The sequence below is a fragment of the Lepisosteus oculatus genome, chromosome 5, assembly GCF_040954835.1.
Source record: "Lepisosteus oculatus isolate fLepOcu1 chromosome 5, fLepOcu1.hap2, whole genome shotgun sequence".
In the NCBI taxonomy this organism is placed as follows: Eukaryota; Metazoa; Chordata; class Actinopteri; order Semionotiformes; family Lepisosteidae; genus Lepisosteus; species Lepisosteus oculatus.
The window spans coordinates 21,569,157-21,594,692 of record NC_090700.1 but is presented as its reverse complement, the minus strand read 5'-3'; the positions used below and the strand labels follow the sequence as shown (position 1 = coordinate 21,594,692).

At 35.4% G+C, this 25,536-nt stretch overlaps 1 protein-coding gene across 13 annotated transcripts in view; it reads right to left on the bottom strand.

Annotated features, from left to right (window-relative positions):
* robo2 (roundabout, axon guidance receptor, homolog 2 (Drosophila)) overlaps nucleotides 1-25,536 on the bottom strand; it is a 618,934-nt gene that overhangs the window by 98,590 nt on the left and 494,808 nt on the right. For 10 of the 13 annotated variants that reach the window (XR_001477914.2, XM_015341922.2, XM_015341928.2 and 7 more), the window contains exons 6-8: nucleotides 13,868-13,995; nucleotides 11,285-11,296; nucleotides 3,466-3,590 (exon numbers count right to left, since the gene is read on the bottom strand). Coding sequence is in view for 12 of the 13 variants with exons in the window: in XM_015341922.2 (XP_015197408.2) it covers nucleotides 3,466-3,590; nucleotides 11,285-11,296; nucleotides 13,868-13,995 (265 nt within the window). In the remaining variant the exon portion in view is untranslated. The remainder of the gene's footprint in view (nucleotides 1-3,465; nucleotides 3,591-11,284; nucleotides 11,297-13,867; nucleotides 13,996-25,536) is intronic. The other 3 variants (XM_015341923.2, XM_015341935.2, XM_015341932.2) reach the window with 1 other exon arrangement.

Here is a 25,536-nt window from a genome sequence, read left to right as displayed (position 1 = left end):
CTCATAAAGTGAAGGCTCAGCTGAATTAAACTATTGCCAGCACAAATCTGGTAAGAAGTACAGAGGAAACACATCTGCCTGATGCATAGTTGCTCTGAACAAGAGCCACAAGAAGAATGCTTACAGTCTAGACCCCTGAATAGCCTATTAACACTTACAGTACAATGAAAAATACATGTAACACTCGCAGTCATGTGTTCATTCCTACAGCATATCAAAGACAACAATTATTAAGAAGCTAATTGTTTTGTTTTTTAATTGATAAGTTGCATTAGTTTCATTGTGTATGTTTTAACACTACTGTTAATGAAAGATTTAAATTAGTCAGGAGCCAGGAATATTATCCTAAAAGGTTTAATCAATTCACAGTGGCTATAGCTTTAGCACCTTAATCGGTTTAGGTACTTTGTAATAAACACTGGCAACAGACAGCAATCAGCTGGCAATAATACACAATTGGAGATGTGTTGACATTGAGTGAAATCTCACCTTTGCCATCGCTTATCCTTGAGTTTTTTACAAAGTCCTTAGTGCAGGGGAACAGGAAAATACATTAGCCAGATTAAATTGCATCTAATGACTCTAATGCTGCAAATTATGTAGCTTTTTTTAATTACCCTATCCCCTCTGCTGGATGATAGATGTCCACTTCATTAGATTCAAGTGCGACAAAAAAGGCTTTCTCAGTCTAATTACTTAATTACCAATTTAATTAATTATTCTAGCTGAAGCCTTCATAAAATGCAAAAATTTTGCATTAAAAAGAGTTCCAGTATATTTTCCACCATGTGGGCAAGTAAGTTTCTATGGTTTTGAAGTATTTCTTGTTTTGTTCTCTCAGCAAACCAGTAATACCACCTACTGTACCATATTTATCACTTGAGTGCCACTTACTTTCCTGGTTGGGAAATGAAACTTCCTCATACATTTCAACTGCTTCACCAGTGGCTGCCTGAATCAAAATTATATTTACAGTCCCTAGCTGGCTAATTACTGCTGTTGTTGTTTGCATTGTTATGAGTTCAAATTATTTATACTGGTTATCTTTTCTGAGATGAGAGCTTTCATTACCATAAGGGTCATGTTGATTACGGAAACCACCATTCCTACTGTCATAAAAAGGAACAAAAGGACTTATTGTTAAAAAAGTATACACTACAGATAAACCAGTGTTAGCAATATCATGTAGAATACCCAATAAATGATGAACAATAGGGAAACAAGTTAATCTAGATACTATTGTCTATTTATCTTGTTGTATTACTTCCAGCATGTTCAGGCATAGCTGTTCTATCTTGTTGTAATTGATATGGGATTAAAGTCATTTTACTTTTATTTGAAACAATCTACCACAGGTTCTGGCAGAGTCTTAGAATGACTTAGAAAGTCAGTCACATTAGGCCTTTTGTTAACTTGCTTTTCCTTTATACACTTGATTTTTGTCTTTTCTACCTACCATTTAACAGTTGTAAATGGTAACACAAAGAAATAAAATATTGTCAGATTATTTATTTCTTGTTTTGAAACTTTTAGAATGTTTTGTACACCCTCTGGTTTAAGAAATGTTTTATCAAACAGGCAGTGCATTAATGGTAAGATCGTGTCTAAAGCACTCTACAAAAAATATCTTCCTTTTACATTGAACAGTTATTGTTGATTATAGACCTGCACTTTGGGGGGAAAAAATGGAAACAGGTTCAATTACATGATTTGTTAATAAGATTTTTCAAAACCCAAAGCAAAGATTGTGATGTTTCTGATGTGAAACTACCCTGTCTTTTACTTTCAGAGCATCAGTTTTAGAAGAGTACACAAAATTGAGAAAGCCAATGCTACCCTTCTCCTAAGCAAGCCGTCTTACTTCCTTCAGCGTGTTAGATTTTATCATTGAAACTATGCAATTAGTTACATGTATCTGTGTTTCTAGTATTTTCTTCTGAGCCACCCTCCCCCTTTTACTCATCCAAACCACTGAATTATAAGGTTAATACTAAGATCCAAAAGACATGGTACTGAAAAATAAGAGCAAAAAGACTGAAAAGAGAATCAATGGCAAGTGGCAAGTAATTTAATTTTAAATTTGACAGAAGAACAAAACCCAGCAGGGAAATTTGGACATATTGTTAGAATTTGATTTAAATTTTTTGTTTTTTGTTTCACGGCGGTGCGAGTTGGCTGTTTAGTACCTGGTGCATGATTTTGTCTAAAATTGTTTGCTATACAGGCCAGTACCTCTAAAAATAACAGATTGATTTCTCTCCATTGAAAACTGTGCTGCTTGTGTGTGTTCTAACTATATAGGATATTCAGTCATGTGGAACCTCTTCTTATTTCACTACACCGACTTTCTGTCAAATCTAGAATTGATTTCGATATTGATGTACAAGGCATTGAATGGATATGCTCCTTCATAGCTTAAATGGATTTACTCCTTCATATTTAATTAATCAACTTTGAGCTTATTCTTTTGACTGCGTGTTGAGTGTTCCTAGACTACATTCCCTTGAAAATTGAGAAATACCTTATAACACACAGATTTTGGTACCGCCTTGCCTCAGAGTACTGAGTTTTTCATCAATACTGTCTTAAGGTTGTTTTAAATTGATTTTTTTCTGTGTATGTTGTACAGCACTTTGTAAATCCTGTCCTGAAAGATGCTCCTAAAGGTTTTATTCCTGTTGATATGAGAACACCATCATGTTTTTTCTAAAGATGGCTGCAAATCCACATCTCCTTCAGTAATAAAGGAGTCTTTGTCTCCTTCAGAATGGTGTCAAAATGGTTTGTTTGATTAATTGTGCTCCACGAGTGAGAGTGGAATTACTCATTGTGTGCCTCCAAGTATGTGTTAGATACTCATTCTCTAAAATTCGTGTCAGAACTAAAATTATAACAACATAGCATTTCAGTGTAGTTTAGAATAGATTCTAGAGTATACGAACATTTCTTATAAATGATTCCTGTGATAAAGCCAGGTAAAAGTTTAGTGATAAAGCATTAGAATTTATGGTACATCATTGGAAAAACCAGAGGAGATCACTTTTAACAAGTGTGGATCAGGAACTTTATTTAGCTCTTTCCAGTATTGAACCAAATATTAAACAGATCTGTTCATAGTAACAAACATTTCCCATTGAAATTCTACTCCAAACAGTGAAGTTAAATATTTATCATTTGAACTGTAATCTATGTTTTAGTTTGAAGTATATGTTTTTCTTGAATGTTAGGGCTGATTATTTTATATCGTATTGTTTTCTGCTAAAGGTCTGGGATGTTTAAAGTGTACAGCAAGTTATAAGAGTTTAGGAAGCGCTGGTCTAAAGTAAAACCATGCTAGATCTGTAAAATCAGAGTATGAATCTGCATGTGTTATCTTTTATAAGGGTCAAGAGTTTTCAAGGCTACAAAGGACTTACTTAAAGACACTCTGCTGTAGAGTAACGGCTCCTAGGACATGCAGCTTACCTGACTACCTTCTTTCTGCCAGAAGACAGCTGGCTGTGGGTTTCCTTTTGTCTCACAGGGGAAAGTAGCAGTCCGTCCCTGCGCAACAATCTGATCCCTCGGCCTGACCACAAACTGAGGGGGTGCTGGTTTAAAACAGAACACAGCTGTTAGTGAGTGGAAGAGGAGAGGAGTGAGCACACAGTAAGTACTTCACTAGTTTCATGCAACATTTTTGACACACATCGACAACACCTTCCCACTTAGCCATTCATTCAGACTGGCCAACACTTGTTGAAACTGAATGAATGACATCAGCCTTCATATATCGCCTTTTTTCAGATTGCCATCTAAATATTTTAAATAGATTTTTTTAAATGCTTTTGTTGTAACATTTGTTGAATCCATTTGTTTCTTTATAGGCCTAAAGATAAAACTGGCTTTGTGAGATACACGCATCCTGCTCAAGGTTAAAATCAGTATTCTGTGAAACCAGAGTCAACTAGGAAGTCAAATTCTTAAAATTATGCATGGTAAAACAAACGTCTCAAATGTACACAAGGACATATGAAAGGTTACAAAGGAAAAGAGGCCAGCTGGCATATGTCATTTGGTTTCTAGTAGTCAAGTAATCTAGGAATCTTGTTCATTTGTCTTTTTTAAAAATCCGGAGAATCAGTTTCAAAAATATAGTTGGTCACTTTGTTCCAGACATTTAACATTCCCAGTGGGAAGTGTCTCCTGTCACCACATAATATAATGTAGTTTCTGACTGTAAGTTTTTTCTTCTTGACTGAAAGCGTTTCTGCTCACTTGTCTTTCAATCTTCCTTGGAGCAGCTATATCATTTTAATAAGCTGGTTAACAAAACCAAATGTACAATTGTACATGTGGTTCTTCCATCATATTAAATAATTTCCCCTGATTTCAATCCAAATCCTTCCACTTTATTCTGTCCTTTATGCATTAAGCAAACCCTATGAGTGATTCATAAAGTCATTTTGGCAATACTTCATAGGAAACAAAGGCACCTAATTGCATGTTGCAGAGAAGAAAATTGAAGTCTTTGAAAGTAACAACTAGAAACTTTCAATTGCCATTCTCCTTAGATTTTTTTGTAAATTCAGAGTTTATGTGCTTTCCTTGTTTTGTAAAAAATATTATTTTAATTAAAAGCCATTGATCAGGCTGGATCCACTGGACTTAATTTGTTCTACAACAGGGCAAAGATATTCTCCATCTCCATTGTTACCTGACAGGGTTGGAATTATTCAACTGCACCATTTAAGGGCTAATTAAATAATTAAAAGCCACAGCTCTAACTGGATCATCAAAATATCATAATGTAATCACCACGATTTGCCATTTATGTCCACATAAATCATTCTATATCATATTTTAGTCTATATGTTGTAAATGATTTACTAATGACAGCTTGTTAGCATATAAACACCTAAAACATCTTAAATTAATCCACAACTGATTGGCAATGTTTACTGTTTCTCAAAATAAAAATGTTAAAGCTATTTTTATTAAATCCTAACTTAATATTTGTATACATTTTATTTTTAATTCTGTTTTTTATGCTAAGTAACCAACAGATAAATTGTTGTTAACTGTACTGTTCAACACGTTTAAAGTATATCGTCTCAGAAATGGTGCAATACTTAATTAGAACCTGTAGTAGAACTAATATCCCTCTTGAAAATCCCAAATGGTCCATAAGCTTTGCCAAACCTTAAACAAAGAGGGCAGAGATAATTAATATTCCAGATAGACCACTAAAGAGTGGGTAGTGTGTTTCTTTATTCTGGTGAAGAACAATTAATTCTAACAAATTATGTTTTGTGTTGGCTTGAATGGAGGTGAAGGGAGGAATTAAAAATAGTTTGAATAATGTGAATGAATCTTAAATTAGATTTGATTTCTGGCAAGGTATGCTTTTGATACTGCATTCAGCAAAAGCCGGTTTCAATCACTGTCACAGTAAAGCTCTGTTATGTTAATGATGGCGTACGGAGGCAGTGTGGGATGTTATGGTAATCAGGTGATTGAGTGGAACTGGGAAGCAAGGCTTCAGCACGACTGGGAGTCAGGTCAGTGGGAGCAGGGGCGGTGGGACCAGGAGGTTAATCGTATCATGTTCTTCGTTGTCTCTACAGCCTGGGCTATCATGGTGTGGCAGGAATTAAACAGGCTCTAACGATGAAGCAGATCAAGGAGATACGTCCTTCTCCAACACAACACGAATGGCCCAGGACACCACTGGCAAACCCCCCCCAGACCTTTCCTATTTTAACTCACTCAAAAGTGAAGTGGAGAGAGAGAATGGATCCAATTTTAACAATCATTTTGCAAGGGCTGAGCCAATGGTAAAGTATGTTACAAGTTAAAAGGGTGTGATTTTGAACAAAATTATTGCAAAATGCAATCAAATCTAAATGAACAATGTTGAAGGGGCACAAGCAGTGCTGCAGGAAATGCAAAGATACAGGTACATCTGTGAAATAAAGCTAAAGGAAGGAGCTCAGCCCAAATGAGTTTTAGTTGTAACCATTAGGATAGAGACTAGTACAGCAGTTATGTATGCTTCTTGTCTTTTTCATTTTGAACCTCTTTGTTCCTGCATGATGCCCCCTACTTGTAACTTGCAGAATTATTTGCCCTGAGGATCTTCTTCCTGAGATGGCTTTTCACAAGGAAAACAACTTCACCAGATTTCATATGGTAATGTGCAGATCACAGTCACTGATGCTGAAATACTGTCCAAAGTGTGGCACCAAAATAAAATTGCAGTGCAATGAGATCTTGCCCCAGCTTTGAACATAATAACTGGCTGGTTAAATATTTGCCCTAGCTTTAGTAATTTGCCCGGTGATGAAAATCTGACACGATATCTTACTGTCTGAAGGATGGCATTTCAGAAAAATGTTACGCCTGGGCTGGAAGCAGCTCATGTTCCAACATGCCAGGGTCAACTCTAACATTCTCAGACTCTCAGTCTTTCTCCAACCCCGTGCAAATGAGATTGGGATGCGTTTCTTGAAGACTGCTTGTTTTTCAATCAGGCAGTCAATCTGCCGATTAAGCCGGCTATTTAAGGTCCTTCCCCTCTGAATTAGTGTTTCAACTTTGAGCTAAAGACCTTCTTGTGCTAATATCCGCACACACATCAACTTTGTCGTTAATCCCTTTTTTTCTTTTTTTTTTTTACCACTAATCCAGCAACCATCTCCCAGTTCAACAATTCCAGAACTCTGAAGGCATCATCTGCTGGCTTTGCTCTGAATTCTCCAGCCAACTCATGCTGTTGCTCTCCAGGCAGCCCTGCTCTGCTGGAGATCTAGCCTTGCAGTTTTCTCCATCTTTAAGAACTTTACCCACTTTCACTCTGACAGGATATTCTGCCTAATCACTCATAGTTCCACTCTGCCTGCTTCATCTCTCACACACCGAATCCTCAGCCATGCTCCCACTGAATCTCTCCAAACATTCACAATGCTTTCTGAGCCTTGTGCTTTGAACTTGGCCTGTCATCTACAGTGGCTGCAGCTTGACAAATAACAAATACTTTTTTATCTCAAACACATAGTTCAAACACAGTAACTAGTGAATTTGAAGATATACAAGAAGCTTTATATTAAACAAGATTCCTTATAATTTTCCTGCGTGAACTTAGGTGTTGCATGAATATGTTGAAAACAACGTCCTAATTAAAGGATAGTGCTTTCACATTTAATAGTTACAAAATTTGTTGGTTATGTAGTTTAATGTTACTTTTCCTATACTACAATCTGTATAATGTAAAACATCAGCAGAAAGTGCATGATGACCACAGCCAAGCAGCTAACTACAGAAGATTGTAACCTATCATTCCATTAAATAGCAGAACTAAAGGGTGGATCTGTAAGCACAGATCTTGTGGGCTCAGCTCTGGCCTCCAGCAATAGGAATCAGCCAGCCAGGAATCAGTTTTTGTTCCAAAATAACAAAGGACAAAATACATGGATATCTTAATATTGCTCTGGAAATTATAAAAAGAAAATATTGACATATATACTGAACACAAATGTTGTTGCATCTATAAGGATGTTAGTTTAATAAGGAGATAGTATTAACAAAATAAGGACTGGAAACATTTTTCTTTATGTTTTTTAAATGCTATGGAAAGCTTTTCTCTTCTGAAACTTCTCACTTGTTTAACTTCTGTTTCACGCAGGTCTAGAAACAGCAATTCAAACAGTTCCATTCTTCTTTCATCATCTCAGGATTTTCAGATGAATAGCTCGTAAACATAATCTATAAGTAAATTAGTGGGGCGCAGCATGTTGATTCAAGACTTCTGAAATACTTTGAAAAACCAACAAGAGTGAAGTTCAAAATGACTAGCCACATGAAAAGCAAGCCCTGTATCAAAGTGATGTAAAAATTCACCTGACAAAAAATCTTATCTTTGTCTCTCCCCAGGTTATCCCCCATGACAAGATTTTTATTTACTGCTTTGCCACCTTGTCCCTGCTTTGAAATGAAGTTTTCAAACAAGAATTTATCCTTTGAAACATTCCTGCTGGATGCATTTCTGGAAAAGCATATGATGTCCAAATATTTTCAACTGCTATTCTGGGGGGTAGGGGCAGGGGTGAGATCTCTTGTCTTTAAACAGATGGATTAAGAATAAACAATCATGCTGTAAACTTCATTGTAACCCAACACAAAAATGCACACCCTGTAATCTCTGAGTTTGATATCTCTTCAGGTACTTATTGAAAGACAAACATAAAATGAGTCCAATCCCAATCTTCAGCTGTTAAAAATTTTCTCAATGTCCAGCGAAGCAAATGTATTTAAATGTGATTGATACAATAAACCAATTCTTTTCTCCATTCATCTGTAAACAAAGGATCTGTTCTTTGAATCCAGAGGAAAACCAAAGACCATGACAAATCTCCTTACTTTTGTACAAATGCAGACACAGCACAATGGCTTTTATCTGCAAAACGTCACACTTTGTCAGTTCTCATAAACATTGTTATGTTTTAAAGTACTTGAAACAGAAGGAAAAGTAATAAGAACAAATCAGGAAAATATATTGCTAATGTAATTTTTTGCTGATTTAAAAACAAAATCCTTCTGGGAAGGTTTGAAGGCTCAGACTACATTCTACAAAGTGTATGTGACTTGGCTTCTCTAACCTCTTTTCCAAAAAGCAAACAAGTGGAAAAAAAGCATGGCGTATTTTCAACAAAACAAAGAATAAATAACGCAAAATTACACAAAACATTTTTTCATTTGAATTTCTATTGCTTCCAATATATAGTCACACTTGAAGATTATTTTGAAAAATATACTGAATCATAGTAGTGAATATAATGTCATGTTTCAGATCCATAAATTGCATTTTATATTTTACACAATATAGTAAGAGTCTCAGTTTTATTGCCTTTGACTTTATTATCATGACAATTTCTCAAAACTGGGCTGAAGTAAATGCATTTGTATTATGGACAAATGGACATCCTTTCTTGATGGAACTGGACAAGAGCTATTTGATTTTACTCAAGTTTCTTGTATTAGGAACATAAACAATGCAGAAGAAACAATTACCGTAGTTGTGACTCCAAGAACCACAAAGAGTCTTGCGTGCAGATACTAAGCTCCTTTAATTGATGTTTCCACAACTAGAAGAGCACTAAATCTTGTTTCTACGATTATTAAAGGCACCAATATTTCCCCTTCTGTCTGCCTAGATGCACTTTAAGATTCAGAAAACTACAAACAAGCCGGTGGACAACAAGGAAATTTCTACTCTTTCCTTTTATGAACTACTTGTATGCAAGTTTGAATGATGGACATATGAATGCCTGTGATGGCAAAATACTTGGACTTATAAGTACTTATTAAATACTTGATCTGTGTTCAAGCTGCAAAAGAACAATTGTACCTGAAAAACACTGTAACACTGAAACCAGAAACACTGCAGTGGAAATGTTGAGTTAAGAATCAACCTTCATTTATTCAAATTTAAAAAATGTAAATTTATTTTTTTTTAAAAAAAATACACTTCTTACAGGAGCTGTCTAGAAGTTGTATAGTATCCAAAATAATAAAAATAGAAAACTTGATCATATTTCCTAACTAGTGGCATCTAATAATTTCATAATAGTGAACCGGAGAAATACTGTCCTGTTTTTGTGAGGATCAATTTGATGTATCTCAGAGGACACTAAAGATGGTATTACTATACAGTGTCAAACTAGCAGTCTTCTACAACTAGTATATCACTTTCTTTACACATGCATTTGTTAAGAGGATAATGGTCATGAACCCACAGATGCTTATTCAGAAGAGCTTGAAATTCTGCTTAGTTCTCCCTTCTCTTTACAGACCATTTAAACATTCCTGTAAATGTGGGACTGTGGCAGAAAAAGAAATTGCACAGCCATCTCTCCTGGCAAACATTCCTCCTTCCTTTCGCCAAGACAAGCTGCTCTCAAGTGGGTCTACAAAAGTAGCACATAAAATATACTCCACCAATCTGAGGTACACACTTCATCCTAAAATAAATAAAACCTTTAATGCTTTCACCTGTTAGCCCTTACCATTCAATATACACAGCCATCAAAAGGAAACACTAAATTAATGTGTTTTTAGACAATAGCATGTTTAAACAATAGCTCTACCCTTACTGGATAGAATGCAGTATGACAGTTACTCAGTTGAGCTTCAGATTCTAAAAGTGGCAGCTCATTTGACTTGCGACTTTAATGATTTATTAAAGTCATCTTCACCTCCAAGGAAACGGTTTATCAGACAAGATATTTAATTCATGATGGAACACATCTGCCCAGGGGTGTGAGGATTTTTAAAACAAATACATTTCTGAAAGCCCCCCCCCCCCCTTACCCTTTTTTCTTCTCTTTCAATCATATTTTATTCAGTGACATAAAGCAATTACTGTCTCCTTCATGTGGATGGGCTGAATCCTTAATTTTCAAAGCTTTCTGAAACCTAATAATTCTTGACAATCATGCTATAGCTCAAGATGCTTTAGCATCATAGATCCTTCCTACTGACTCCAAGATTTCCAGGATTTTTCATCTCAAACAGAGAACCACAACATTTCCCCAGACGGACAAAATCTTTTCATTAATTTTCATTCATTCAAATTTGTTTAATTCAGTTCCATTGGCTATTCACTTCAATTGAAAAATAAATTCCCTTAGAATATCATTATCTTTTCTGACTTTTTACTTTAAAATCAATCAATACTCTACACTGAGGTGTTTCTCAGAAATATCAAGGCATTCTCATGTGAGCTTATGAGTAAACAGAGAATCCAGTGAAACCCAATCAAACCTAAAAACAAAGTATTTGGCTTTGATTTGTGAAGTGGCCTAAGTCTAATAATGAAGCCATTTTCTTCTTGGCTAAAATGATTACTGATGGCAACAAGAAGTACTTTAAAAAGGCTCTTCATATTGACAGACACTAAACAACACATTGAAGACAGAAGTCTGTGATAAAGAGTGACAAATGGTCTAGAAGCAACCTGTCCATGATGGTGTTTCTATATTGATGGAATCTGGTTTAGTTGATTAACAGGTTAGTGCAATGGAAGAAGCAACACTGTAATAAACACTCTGAGGACATTTTTCTAGTATATTGTAGTCTGCTCTTGTACAACACTGGAAAGGACTAGTGATAATAGGCAGTTGCACGTTGCTCCACTGTGCTGCTGTGCTTCAGTTAGTAAATGATGAATGTTAATTAACGAGACCCACTTTCAAGCGCTGTGTGAAGCCCATGCACAAAAAGAATGGCTTTAAGGATGGTTACTTACCGACGGGGCGAGCTGAAGACAGAACAATGGTGTGGTGTGTTGAACATAAAAAAGAACAAAACACAACAAACAAAAAAATAAGAAAAATTAAAAGTCAGAATGAATGGCATGTGCTGGGTACACAATTCAAGGAGGAGAGATCTGATGAGTCTTATAAAAAAGACCTGAGGCCAAAAACAATACTTTCAGTCATCACAACTTGAAGGGGTTTATCTCATGAGCACAATTTACAGCCTTGTTTAAAAATACATTTACTGTACAGTATAAGGGCGGTTGAATGGGTAGATCCACTGCAAGGGAGGTCTTGGAATGGTTTAATTACACTGCTGAAGAATGCATTTGCTGATATCAATATTTCCTACTACCTTAAATTACCATAAATGCTTTGAAAAAATAGGTCTATAAATTTACAGTAATATAAACACTATGGTGAATTAAAAATGCTATTTGAAATTACAGGTACTCTTAGTGTACAGTGCTACCTGGTGGTTATATTTTGTAACAGCATCCATATTAAATGAAAATTCGCCACAGACTAGGAGAATTTACTCAGTTTTTCACATAAAATGATAACAATCTGATATCTTTACTGTAATTCCTTTTTACACTTCAGTGCTCAGACTGCAAAAAGCTGTTAGGTAAAAGGGAGGCTGGGGTCAATAATCTACAATGATTTATAAAACAAATTGGAAAATTGTCTAGTAAACTTCAAAATTATAATTATGGTTTGCTTGGACTCAACTTCACTGAAGGAGGTAAAAAAATTGGTCATGGCCAGGCAATGTTGTGATTTTTCATCCTGTGCTAAATAGGCTCTCTGTTGACAACTTTATTCTATGGGATATTTTTTTATTGAATTTAACAAATTGCTTTATTGACACAGATAAATACAAGTAACCAGCAAACCTGGACGGTTACAAAACTGGAGTTTTACAAACGAGTGTGTCACAAGAATCATTTTGTTCTCATCAAATTTATGGTTTGCTGTTTGTGTGGTTTACATAACAATCCCTTAAGCAGAATGAACTTGTTATAAAATTCTATCTACCTACTCAAGAGTCTTCGATGATGGCATACATGCTATCCATGTAGTACAGCTGTCTGTATTTAAATCTGCACTACAGCTCTATGCATGACTTTGCAACCTCATGCTGCAAGTCACACCAAAATTTTATATTTAGGAGATTAATGTAATGTACAGTATGGATCCATGCATTCAAACAAAACAAGCCTGAAATTTGAAGCCGACTCTGTAGATCATTTGACCCCACTCCTTTTGTATAGCTAAAATACTCCAGAGAGACCTTGAACATTTGATCTAATGCGCATGGGGAAAAATGAGGAGAGATTACGGCAAAAATGTTTTTATTAACCTTTTCCACCTCCACAGAAAACCTCCAGCATGCACCAGTAAACTGTGAAATGGCATCTGTATCTGTCTCACAGAGGTACTGTGTACCCAAAGTGAATTAGGATTACATGAACAATGGAAGGCATCTGGAACTCCATTTGCTCCTTGTGCAACATTAAGCTGTAGAAAATAAATAATTAACCACATTTATAAACAGCAACAGTGTTATATTCCATTAACTTCCAGGAGCCTTACACTGTAACCTGCTACATAGAAGAAGAATGGAGTTAAGTGGGATTTTTCAAAGCTTACTTTGTAATATTTTTATTCTTAACATAGCTCAATTGAATGCTAACATTTCAAATTATTAACAAAAATGAGAAAACCAATTCAATACTGTCTCCACACCTTGTGTGATAATGATAAAAATCTTTCAAGATTGTGTCTAGTTGTACTTTCAGCATTTTTATATGAGCATCTTGCACAACAAAAATCCATAACCAAAGCAAGAGTAAATCTTAATATTTGGCCTAATACTGTATATCTAAGAAACAAGAAACTTAAGACAGACCCATCTAGGTTTCTACAGTTCTATATAGCACAATACATTTTCCCAATATCTGAGGAGCACCCTTCTAACCCATGAAACAGGAAGAGGTTTTCTACAAATATTATGTGACTGACAACTTTAGGTCAGTATTTTAATGTAATGGTTCCAGCTTTGTTTTCAATGGATTTGTGTTTATCTCCCAAACATGCTGTCAGTTGTTAGTGACAGTTCTGTAAGAATTTAACATATGAATGAAAAACGCATATAAGAATATACAGTACATAAACACCAGTTAGAAATCATACGGCATTCCAGTTAGCTAACTGTAACACTCAGATGTCCTGTACAGGTAGCACTTAACATATTTTTACAGTGTACAGAAAGAACATAACAACAGCCTACTGCCAAGAACTTTGTGTTGGCAGGTGGCTGCGCTATATGCTCTGTTGTTTGATTATTTTTCACAATAAGCTAACAGCCCAGTTTTCTTCTTATGCAGACAGTATAGCAGGGTGTTGCAAAGGGTGCAGGAAGCATAGTCTGGCAACTGGCAACTGTGGAATGTGGTAGTAATTCCACAGCTGTTAAACGACACGTCTCTCCACTTACATAGCCAATACTTCTTGCACTCTGTGTTCTCTTACTCCCGAGGGCAGTTTACCCTTATAGAGCCATTACTTACCCCTGACAGTAAGGGATGCTGAGGCCTCTACTTTTCCCACGCGGTTCTCAGCAATGCAGGTATAGGTGCCTTCATCGCTGCTGGAAGCTTTTTTAATGCGGAGCACATAGTCATCCTTAATGTCATACCTAGGCAATTGAAAAGAAAACAGCTTGTTTCTTTTTTTGTTTGTTGGGTTGATTAAATATATAGTCTTTTTCCACATATGAGACAGTCGTCAGCATGATACTTTTAATTACCCCAAAGGGGTGGCATTATAAAGGCAGTAGAATAGGGGAGTATAGTACATTAAAATTAATCTGTCAAGGAGGAACTCAGCTGATCTGGATGGGTGTAATGAAAGTGTGGGTGGGGGGGCACTATGAAGAAGGGTAACTGGACACAGTATAAATACAGTATATTTGTATTTACATACACTGTACATATTAAAATATTGAAATGTAATATTGAAATTCAGAATGATTCTAAACAAACTAAACAAAAACAATAGGTTTCTTATACTTATTTTATTACTATATTTAAAAAGCAGAATCATCTTCTCTGGAGAAAAAAGACTTCTCATTTCACTTACATACTGTAAATACTGTACAGTCAGAGCTAAACAATTGAATTAATCTTCATAGTTCATAGTGACTGCTTCCTCTTAAAAAAAGTGTTATAACTTTGAAATGAGTTTGTGTAAGATACACAAATACATCTATTTTATTGTTAATGTTGCTCATTGTTAACTATGCTATACTGCTGAGCATAACACGAGTCAATATATTTGTCTGTAGTCACAGACTTTGACTTTATAAATGGAAAGCAGAATGAGAAATCAGTTTAAACAGCTCTGCTTTCAGGTTTTGTAAAATGTCTGGAGTTTATTAATATTTACATTATCTTTATTCCAATTTATTTATCTGTTCAAAAATAAGTGGTGTAACAATTCCCAAAGTTATTTGAGATTTACCTGCCTATTTTAATATACAAAAATACACAAAGTGGTTTGATGTGTTTGATTTTGTATGGTCCTTTAATAAGAAGCAAGAGCTGCAAATCAGAAACAAATGTTTTCACGAATGCCTTACATCTAATGCGTCCCATATGACAAGGCTATTCCATCCTGAAAGCCAGTCAACATTAATAAACAATGACTGAACTGTAGTGTACAAATTATTCATCATGTAATAAAGGAACAAGTAAAGGTTAATTCCATGCTGAAAAGAGAAGAAAAGAAACACAATGTTTCAGCTGTAGTGCCTTCTTCGGGTGTTCAGCCTTCCACACGCATAGAAGGCTCCGCTGAGAAGTGTTGTGCTTCTTTTCTTCTCTTTTAAGCATAAAATTATTCTTTACTTGTTCCTCTGCAGCCTACGCATGCTGACGCAGCTACCTACTTCAAAAACATTAATTAATTAAAGCACAGCTAGTTGGTAAAGGATCTGCTGAACAGCACATTTAATGTTTTTTCACTAAAAATGTCTGTTATTAAGAAGAACACATCAGGAGGGGAAGATGTTTTAATGGTCACTTGTAATACAGTATATATAATAAAACAATTTTGCTCATGGTGATATGATAACTGTAAGTACCCAATGAATCTTTTCTTCTAAAGGAACTCTACCATCTAAAAGTCAGGTAAACAAAAATGTTGAAGCTTATTTATTCAATACTTGTTTCTGAACTAACTGAAGGCTAAAGTAATTAACTTTATTGAGATATCCATTGAGTTTCCACTTATCATTGTATTTGTCTATTAAACCATTACCACTACCAAATGTGACAGACAATTAGACAATTAGTTTCCTGTCAGGGTACCAACATGCAAGAGGTGTATGATGCAACATATCAACATGATGGATATGGTTTGAACAGTAGCACTAATGAGAAACAAAAACTGTCAAAGTGTCCTAAAAGAAATCCTACCACTTGGTAAAAAGTGAAAAGTCTGTATACCTCAATATTGTTGGTTTGGATTTTAAAAAAAAATCCCTATGACCTGTTCCTAAGGTATCATTGGTATCAGCAAGTAGGTCATTTTGGAGTAAACAATGTGCTGGTTTATAATGATATGTTGAAGACATTTAAATAGCATAACAATGTTCTGTTTTTCTTTCCAGAATGAAATCACGGACAACACATTTTGCAGTGCAAGATCCAAGTGTTTCTTACAGTATTTCTCAAAGGGCATAACCACAGGGCAGGCAATGTCATTGTATTGATGACAGCTCTAGAAACAGGAAATTACAATGCTATAATTATTGGAACCCAGCTATTTTCTCTTTAAAACTGATGTGCACCTCTGACACCTCTCCAACAAGAATGAATGTATCCTACCTCAATGAATGAATCCTAATTCTGCTCTCAACAAGAATGAATGAATCCTACCTCAGCTTGCCAAGTGTCCAGATTGCAGTCAGCTCTTCTATTTTCATTACTGGGTTGTCATGTTAACTATCTAATTGTCCCGTATTTAATTCCCTAAAACTTTCATGATGTTTGGTTTATCTAACTAGATTCCTACTGTTCTAATCAAACGCACTGGAACAGGCTTTGAGAAAACATTTCTGAAACTCTTGAAAAAAAATACTTTGTTAAAAGTTATGAGAAAAACTGAGAAACTATCAGAGGAAAGGGATTAAGGGATTTCAAAATATGCTCATTGTTGGAAGAGTAAGAGTGACACACTGTCATCTTCCTGAAAGATGAATCTGTATGTGGAATCCTCCATAGCTAAAGATTGTATTTCCCTCTTTGAGAGTTTTGGCAATTGAGCATGGAAGAAACCCGAGATAACAATGGCATACATTCATTCAGCACTTTCAACTTAAAGAGGGATATCAAAGTGATTCACAATATTGTTTCAGCTGAGCCAACAATCATACTTTGAAGTGCAGCCAACTCAGATGTGTTAGTGCTTGAAGAGGTATAAGGGTCAGTCATTTTAATAAATAGGTTTGTTAAAGGTCAATCATAACTGACAAAAACTGAAAATAACATACAGTATTACTTGATACATAACAGAATATCCCTAATTCATATGTTGCATAGAACATGAGATACTGTATGATGGGGTTCCACAATGACTGGAGCCTTGAATCTAATGTCAGCAGAAATCTGTTGTTGTTTTTCTCATACTTTTTGATTTCTGTACAACAGTAGTTAGTCACCCCAGATCATCTATGCAATTCTCATGACAATACAGGAGAGATGAAAAGGTGTGATATGAGCTTTGAGTATGAGTTTGTTGTTCACACTGCAGCCCCAAAACATAAACTGCAGAGCTGAGCATCAGATTGTTTGAGTCAGATCTCACTAGTATAGCAAAGCATGCTCACAGGTACCCAGCAAGTTACAAAGATTGCTATTGTGTGACAGGCACAGGAAACCACAAATGACTTTAATCCCGCCCAGCAGGTGGCACAAAGCCACTTGTGCACCACTGGAAAACTTGTGATCACAGCTATTGACAGCGCCCTTTGAATTTAAAAACACCACTTGGGAGCACCCCTGCAGTTTATATTTTCAGATACATCAAATCTATACACTATAGCAGTGATTTCAAGACAGCTTTTTGCATAACACCAAGTACAGTACATGGAAAATATTTAAAGAAGGCAAATATTAAAGGTTCCAAAGAAAAATGTAAGAAGGTTTTCTGATAAAGGAATTGGACAGACACCAGTGACTGTAACTGTGTTCACTGTTGCAAGGTTTGAGTAATGGCAGTAGTACAATGGTATACTGACAAGTATCTGCCACCCAGACATGTTTCCCCTGATATGAGACACAGCTGAAAAAAAATGCACACAAATCGGATCTGGTCCCAGGACAATATGCTCTATCACCATTGTGGCATGGATCGAGATTGATTTAAGTCCCAGCTGTGAAAATGGGAAGAGGAAAGAAAAAAGGGGATAATGCATTCCTAAATGGAGAAGTTACAAAAAGGGGGCAAAAAAAAATTTCTGTGACAACTACCACTGTACCATCTATTTGCGAGTTTTTGTGTAAAAAATTATGTTAAAATTCAGAGTTCATCTGAGCAGCTTGACAGTGATAGACTATACATTCCATTTTTATATATTCATGAAATGAAAGAAACAGCAGGTTATTTATTATGTTGGGATGATGTTCTTTATTATACTAAGAATGGAATTACACATCTAATTTGAAAGGGCTATGGAGTAAGCCATGAGCAAGATGTTCTACAACTTTATTTTTCAACTTGGTCTGAATGGTGAGAGGAATAACTTCAAGGCAACTCAATACATTTAACTTAACTTCAAAATCACCCAGCACCTCTGACGTTAAGTTGTTGAAAATGTTATATCTATTCTTAATATGATTTGACAACATGTCTGTGCTACACTGTCATTTGGAGCTTAATCTCCAAGAATCATTTAGTAAATATTTAACATTTTTACAGGGAATTTAGGTATGATTAATATCCTGCTATAGTGGGAAAAATGCCAAAACTAACAATAGAATAAAACAAACTGGAATCCTTTTACCAGCCAAACTGAATTCTATACATCATATAGCAAGTTAAGAACTGTGTGTACTTTCCTGATTAATAAATAGTAATTCAGTTGTTGCCATCCCAGAGAAACAAATTACCAAATTTCACATTTAATTTCTATCCACTTTGTCCACCAGGCACTTGTATAAAATTCTTATTCTTTTAATTTATCTAAACATCGGCTTATTTCAGTAATAACTACAAGGCAAACAAAATCCTTAAATAAAAGACATATAGGTTTTGGAAACTTTCCAGGATAAATTATTTCCAAGAATTTGACAGTGGTCCCTCAGTCATTGAATTAAATTTCAGATGATTGGAATGAAGGATTGTGCTCAGCAATAAAAAAAAATACTGGAGTTAAAATGACAGCTGCTTGGCATTTGCAGATATTGAAACAAAGAATGCAACCAATTACTTTTCTAACAAGTTTTCTAGCCCTTTTGAACTTTCCAAGTTGTTTGTAGCAGTGTTAGGCACTGAATGCATCTTAGGCTGGCTTCACACTACATGACTTGAGATCAAATAAAAGCTGCAGATGGAAGACTGAACTCCCCTTTATGAAACCATGTCTTTCAATTTGGGAGCAATGAAACCCTTTTTATCAAGAACCTGTTAATCTTCAGTAGACCTAAGGATCCTCACTCCCTCAATGTTGTTTGTTATTTTTTCAAAATACATTGAAACACAGTTTTTCAACAATGTACTGTAAGTGAAATGCCAGCTCCATGAGGTATTTTAGGAAAACAAAAGTGAAACAAATGGTGATACTGTACGTGAGCTGATAGAGAACAAAAGAGATAAGTATGAAAAAAAAACTTGATATTTATTTTTCTCCATCACAGGCAGTAATTTCATGGTAAAGGGTGAAAAAACATATGCATGCATCAAATAAAAGCTGCAGATGGAAGACTGAACTCCCCTGAGGATCACAGCGATGTATAATTCTGTGTTTTAAAATGGCTATGATTGCCCTCCTATTGGTTTCAATCGGCTGTATGATATCACACCTGCGGCGATATCCCATGATATTTCTAGAGTATAAAATGGCATACCTTATCTCTGCCAAACATATCACTACTCTGCTTGGGTTTCAACAGAATTGCTATTACAAAGGGCTTAAAAACAGAATTGTATTAGTTTTATAACTTAAATTGTAGCCTTTCTAGTATTTACTGGCCATTTTTTAACCACCTAAGGAGAAGATCAATCCGAAAACTTGATGGTGCATGATTTGGAGTAAGGCATGCATGGGTTTCATTCCTCTTGTCTCAGGGCTGTCAGCACAGTTGATTAGCAATTAGTGATTCTAAGTCTGTGGGGTGAAAAATGAAAAATAGCAAATGTTGTTATAAAATGAGTAAATTGTGTTATTTTTTCAAAAAAAATAAATTTTCAGTTAGACAAAAATGTTACTTTTTTCAGTGAAATTCCCATCAGGAGGATGCCAAACAAGGCTGCAAGCAGTATGGATAAGGCTTTCACTTCCATATTGAGTCACTGTCTCATTTTAAAGAGCTGGAAAAGGACTGCTTCCCTCACTGGATCAGAGACATAAAGTACTTCAAACCTGAAAGAACCCTTAATTAAATAAAAACGGACAAAATTAACGATATTTGTCTATTTACTGACATGCCAGGATAACGTTTTTAGACTCTGAAGATGTATTCTACTGTAAGTATCACAACCATAAGCAACTGTTAGATTGTTGCCTCTTTTTTATTTTTACAGTATCTTTGCCTTATTTAGTTTTAGATTATGTCATCCCTTTGTCATCTTTTTTGCTTTTTTGCTTTTATTAGCTTTTGTTCTTTATTTTGTTTTCTTCTGGTTTATGAAGTAGAGTGATCTAGAGTCTGAAATGTAGGGGATTTATAACTTGTGAACTTCAGTTGTTTGCTCTGGTATATTGTTCCCCTTATAAAACATCAATAAAAAGAACTTAAAAATATCTTATTTTCAATATTGCACATTAAATACCGGGGCATCAAAACAAATATTAAAATATAAGAACAGTTACAAATGAGAGGTAGGCCATCTTATAAATTAGCTTATTGATCTAGGAATCTCATCCAGCCGTTTCTATAAAGATTTCATTGTATCAGCCTCAACAACATGGACATGTACAGTATGCTGTCCTGTACTCCCATGTACCTTTGGTTAAATGAGTGCTGCCTCTTCAGAGTTTTATATGCACAAATAATGCATTATAAAATGTAAATATAATAATTTAGATTTTATAAATTATCAATACGTCTTAATATTTGTTTTAATTTGTTTTATGACTTTTTTATTGGTTCTCCAATTCTAAATCTTTTTCATAGCCTATTCTATCTTAGTTTTTTTAATTTTGTATTTATAGTTTAAGTTTTTACCTGCATGCAAAACCCAGCACATGTCTACAAGTCATGTGTCAGGTGTTCGCCCAATTTTGAATGTCATCATCATAAAACTTTTTTGATTTCATCTGCTACTTCTAGCGTGTTTTTCACTCTTCCTAATTTTGTACCATCTGCAAATTTACTAGTTTGCTAATTATATCACTCAATCAACATAGCACCAATAACTGTAACAGATTCACAAAGTTAACAATCGAAAATACTAAAATACTAAAATACTATATATATTGTAGATGGTCATTTAATTGAACAGTCATGACATGAAGGTAAATTAATTTATTAAGAGAAGTCTACTGTGAATAAGACAGAAGTGTGTGTGCCCAAAGTTGGATAAAACATGCACCAGCCCGCAAATGCTATCTTGTGGAATTATTTTCCTGTTCCTCTCCTAGAGCCTGAACACAGGCTGCTTCAACATATAGGCCCACTTTTAACTCGTGGTATCATACATTATGGGCTAAATATTGTATGTTTAAGGAAGAAAGAGTTATTATCTTATTATAATCATGATTCACTGGTATTGAAGCCACTAACATAGAAAGTCTGTCTCATTCATTGGTGTTTCTTAATATTGTTAATCAAGTATTTCTTCAAACAGAATCTGGCTAAGTTCAGGTTTAGATCTTTGATTGATCTAAAATGATAGTCTCACATGAACAACTGTGCAAAGGTCTGTGAGAAATATATTGATTGTGGTATTTAAATATGCCAATTACAAAGTTTTATGAGGAAAAATAAGAACAAAAATGGAAATCCATGGCAATTTTCAAAATTAGCCCTGTATCATGCTATGTAACCTTTGCCACAAAAAAATTAGTTGTTCTCTCAAAATAAAAATCAAAAAAGAGAGCAATCTGAGGCAGCAGCCAAAATGACTAAAGTAGAAACATTGTTCCAAGCCATAACTGGTTCACAACAGTTCTTGCTAGAAATGTATGAGACAGTGATCTCGTGGAGGGGGAAACTGTGGAACATAGAGCAAAAGAGAAGAATTCACCAAACCAGCAAACTCCAGCATCTCCATGGGCAGGGAACTGGAATCAGGCGTTTTTCCTCTAACCAACAGGGAGCAATCTACTCAATATATAACAGATGGACAATCAAAGAGGCATATCACATCAAAGTGGTCTTGTATGACCATCAGGTCTTTCCCAGGAGATGTTACCCAAAACAGTTATTATTTTTTGGCTCAGAATATGAATTTCAAATGAGTGAGTGGGCTTCTTTATGTTCTTAGGGTATGTAAAGTGTGTGATGTCAGGGGAGAGAGAGAACTCATTCTACAAATGTTCAACACAGTTCAATTCCTGCAGGTTGAGCACAACAGAAACATTCTCATTTCACAAGAAAACTATTGTTACAGGAGAAGCATGAGGACGCGTAAGCACCAAATGGAATGTTGGAATGGTGTCTCATTTCAGGATGAGTCTGCAGAATGGGCAGCAAGTGAAGTCCCTAGACTTGAGCAATGCACTTCTGTGCTGTCAGGTTATTATCAATTTCTCAATTTCTACAAGTGTACTGTAGATCTGTAGTGATGAGACACTCTTGCTCAGACTATTACATTTGAAAATCTTCATGGACTTTTCTGTAGTACACACAATAAGCATATTGTTATGAACATCTGCATCACATTTGCAACACTATCACTTAAGAGGGCTTGGTGCCTCTGCTAGTGAATTCACCTGAAGTAATTTAGTCCAGACTCCCAAAAAAACCTGCCAGAAAGGCGTTTTTCTCTGCTGATTAGTGGCACGGGTTCCTTGCAGTATTTTTTCTTGTTTGTCTTTTTGAGTTTCCCCAGACTGTGTTCCAGCAGTATGTTTTAATAACATACTGTACAAAATTCAGTGATGATTTTCTTTTGATGTTCAGTATACTTTAACATTATAAGGACTTTTTATCACAGATACTCCATGAAGACAAACACATTGTTATCATCTCAAAGAAGGGTTTCTCAACTCCCATAACAGACTCAAATAAGGGTTTCTCAATTCCCATAGCAGAAAAACAACATAAACGAAACTCATCCTGAAACTAGGTTCACAAAATCCCCTTTCTCTCAATGACCGACTAATCTTCTCTATTCTCATGCAGGTTTTGACTTTACACCTTTCTTCACCCCTCTCCACTTTGCCCCTCCTGCCTCCTCCCATCTCCCAGCTTTTGTGCTTCTGTGCTATTTAATCTTTGCTGTCTGCCCTTGCTTTTTCACACCTGAAGAAGGCTTCACAGCTGAAACGTTGTGTTTTCTCTCTCTCTTTCAGCATTGAAGAAACCTATTACTTGTTCCTTTGCAGACTATGCATGCTGACACAGTTACCCACCTGAACTACATTCTTATCGCCAGGCTTCTTTAACATGCTTTCTGCTTTTACAAACTGCAAAAGCTCAAATATGGAGTCAGTTTATTTTGGAATCGGTTCCGATATGGTGCTGTAGTGAAACTAATGAGAAATACTCATTCAGCAAAATAGTTTTTTTCCTCTTTATGTATGGTTTTGTCATTTTTCACATTTAATTGTCACAATTAAAAAAAGGTGTGGATATGGAGAATTTATAGCTTTGTCTTGAAAAACTGAGGTACAGTCTTGAAAACAAATTATGGTTGGTTTTGGAGGGCATTGAGTAAAACTCAATAGATAAGACTCCAATGCAAGAGTGTGTTCTGGTCCACAGAAATATAAGGTGTGAGGAGATAATGGGACTGGACTGAATTAAGGTTAAACAGGGATTTGCTCCACTCTGTGTGGCCTTTGCTTCAGAGAAGGGAAACAATTGCCTTTTATCCTCTTCTCTTCGCTGACGAGCATTGGGGCACTGGCGTTTATTTAAGCATCTACTCTTTCACTGAACTGGCTGCCACTTTTGATTCCTTGGCACAGCATTCATCTAATCAGACAGTGTCCGCAAGTGTGGCCTACAAGGGAAGCCTGTAATTTCATTAAAGATGTATTTACTCAGCTGAGCCACCTGCTCCAAGCTGAAACACAAAAGCCAGCAGGGCTTTCACAGCATCCAAAGCAAGAGACAAGAAGCAGCTGAAAGAAAAAAAATGACTGCTAGTTTTAGTTTTCTTGAGCTATTCATTTTAATCAACACAGTGTAACCTTTTCAGATACTGTAAACACCCACTTTCATTCCCTGCCTGACACAGGAGAGAAGTCCCTTTACATATTTTGTTTCTACTGCTCTGATGCTGCTCAATACACAATCTTTATTCTTACAAGATACCATATCTGTTATGCAGAAAAACAAGTAAAGCTGAAATCTGTAATATGTACACATGAGACTATATGGGTGAGAATATAAAGGAAACAACTCATGTCAGAAAATCAAACCAAACTGTTATATAAAATTTCAGAATATTCTACTTACTGGCAAATAAAAATTGTGATTTTGACATGCAATCAGCATTTCTTAAATATAATTTTTCTTATCTTCTCACTCTATTGGTACGATGAGGGAAAACATTAATTTTCACATCAAATTATCAGGTAGATGCAGTACATGAAAACCTTAAGGCAAATTTCGGTCTGAAACTTAAATAAGTGCACAGAATTAAATGAATGAAAATTCAAAACAAAACTCTGCAGTATTTAACCATAGAAAATATTAAGCTATACATATTTGTTTTATTACTTGTATATCTAAATTCCTTTCAGTATTTACACTGTGGGTTTATTGTGTTTTCAAATGTAAAGTATAATAACAGGGAATATCTGAAGAACAAGGAGTTTGTAATCTGTATGTCATAAAAACTCTGCTTTGCACTCCACTATGTATGCCTATAGTACATGTGAAATTATACAGTACATTGTTGTAATACAACCCAATGTACTACAAGCCCTTGTTAAAATATATTGCATAGACCTTAAAACGTCTTCAGAGGAAAAAAAAAACATACAGTAATGCCTTTTAATCAAGATCTCATTGTTAAAGTCTGGAGCTGTATCCTGCTGCAGCTTGCCATTCAAGCTCTTTTATCTAGAGTTTATTTTCTCCCTGGCTTGCTCTCATATATCAACAATGTACCACTGGAAACAAGAAAACTGAATCTGAAAACTAACATTTTGAGCATAGCTTCTATGTGGTAAAGTTACAAGTTGCATTGCCTTTAATAGTCTGGCTTCACCAGCATAAACAGAAGCTAAAAAACTGTGATATGAAACAAAAAGGCAGAATTCAGATTACTTGACTAACAATTTTTTTGTCTTGGTTTGTAATTACTAATTCTCTATTCATGTATTACTGGAACTCATTTTCACTACTACAATCACAATTAAAGAAGCATGACAAAACAGAAGAGAATTAACGCTGAAGCAGAAGGGGGAAATAGCATCCCAATCATTGTATCTTTGAGTCTGACTTCTGTTTCACTCACAGGCTGTCATTATTTTGTTGAAATTATACGTTTCCATGGAGTTCTTCCAGAAAAAAGGCTCAGCTACAAGAAAAAAAGAATAACCATCTTGACACACCAAACATGCTCTGTCAAAAATGATTTATCTTTTTACAGGCTTATGATCATAAATATATACTGCATTTTTTAAAAAATAAAATATATACTTTTGTACTAATGTACTAGTATCATGCCTGTGTTTCATAACAAACTACAAAATGCTTGTTTCTAAGCTTCTCATTGTTTTACACCAAAAAGTCTTTTCCGCTCACTTGGAAATGCCTGTTGTGGGTCAGGGCCCAACAGTGGCTACGAACCATGCTGCTTGCATAGGAGCTTGCCAGGATTTTATTACTGTGTATTT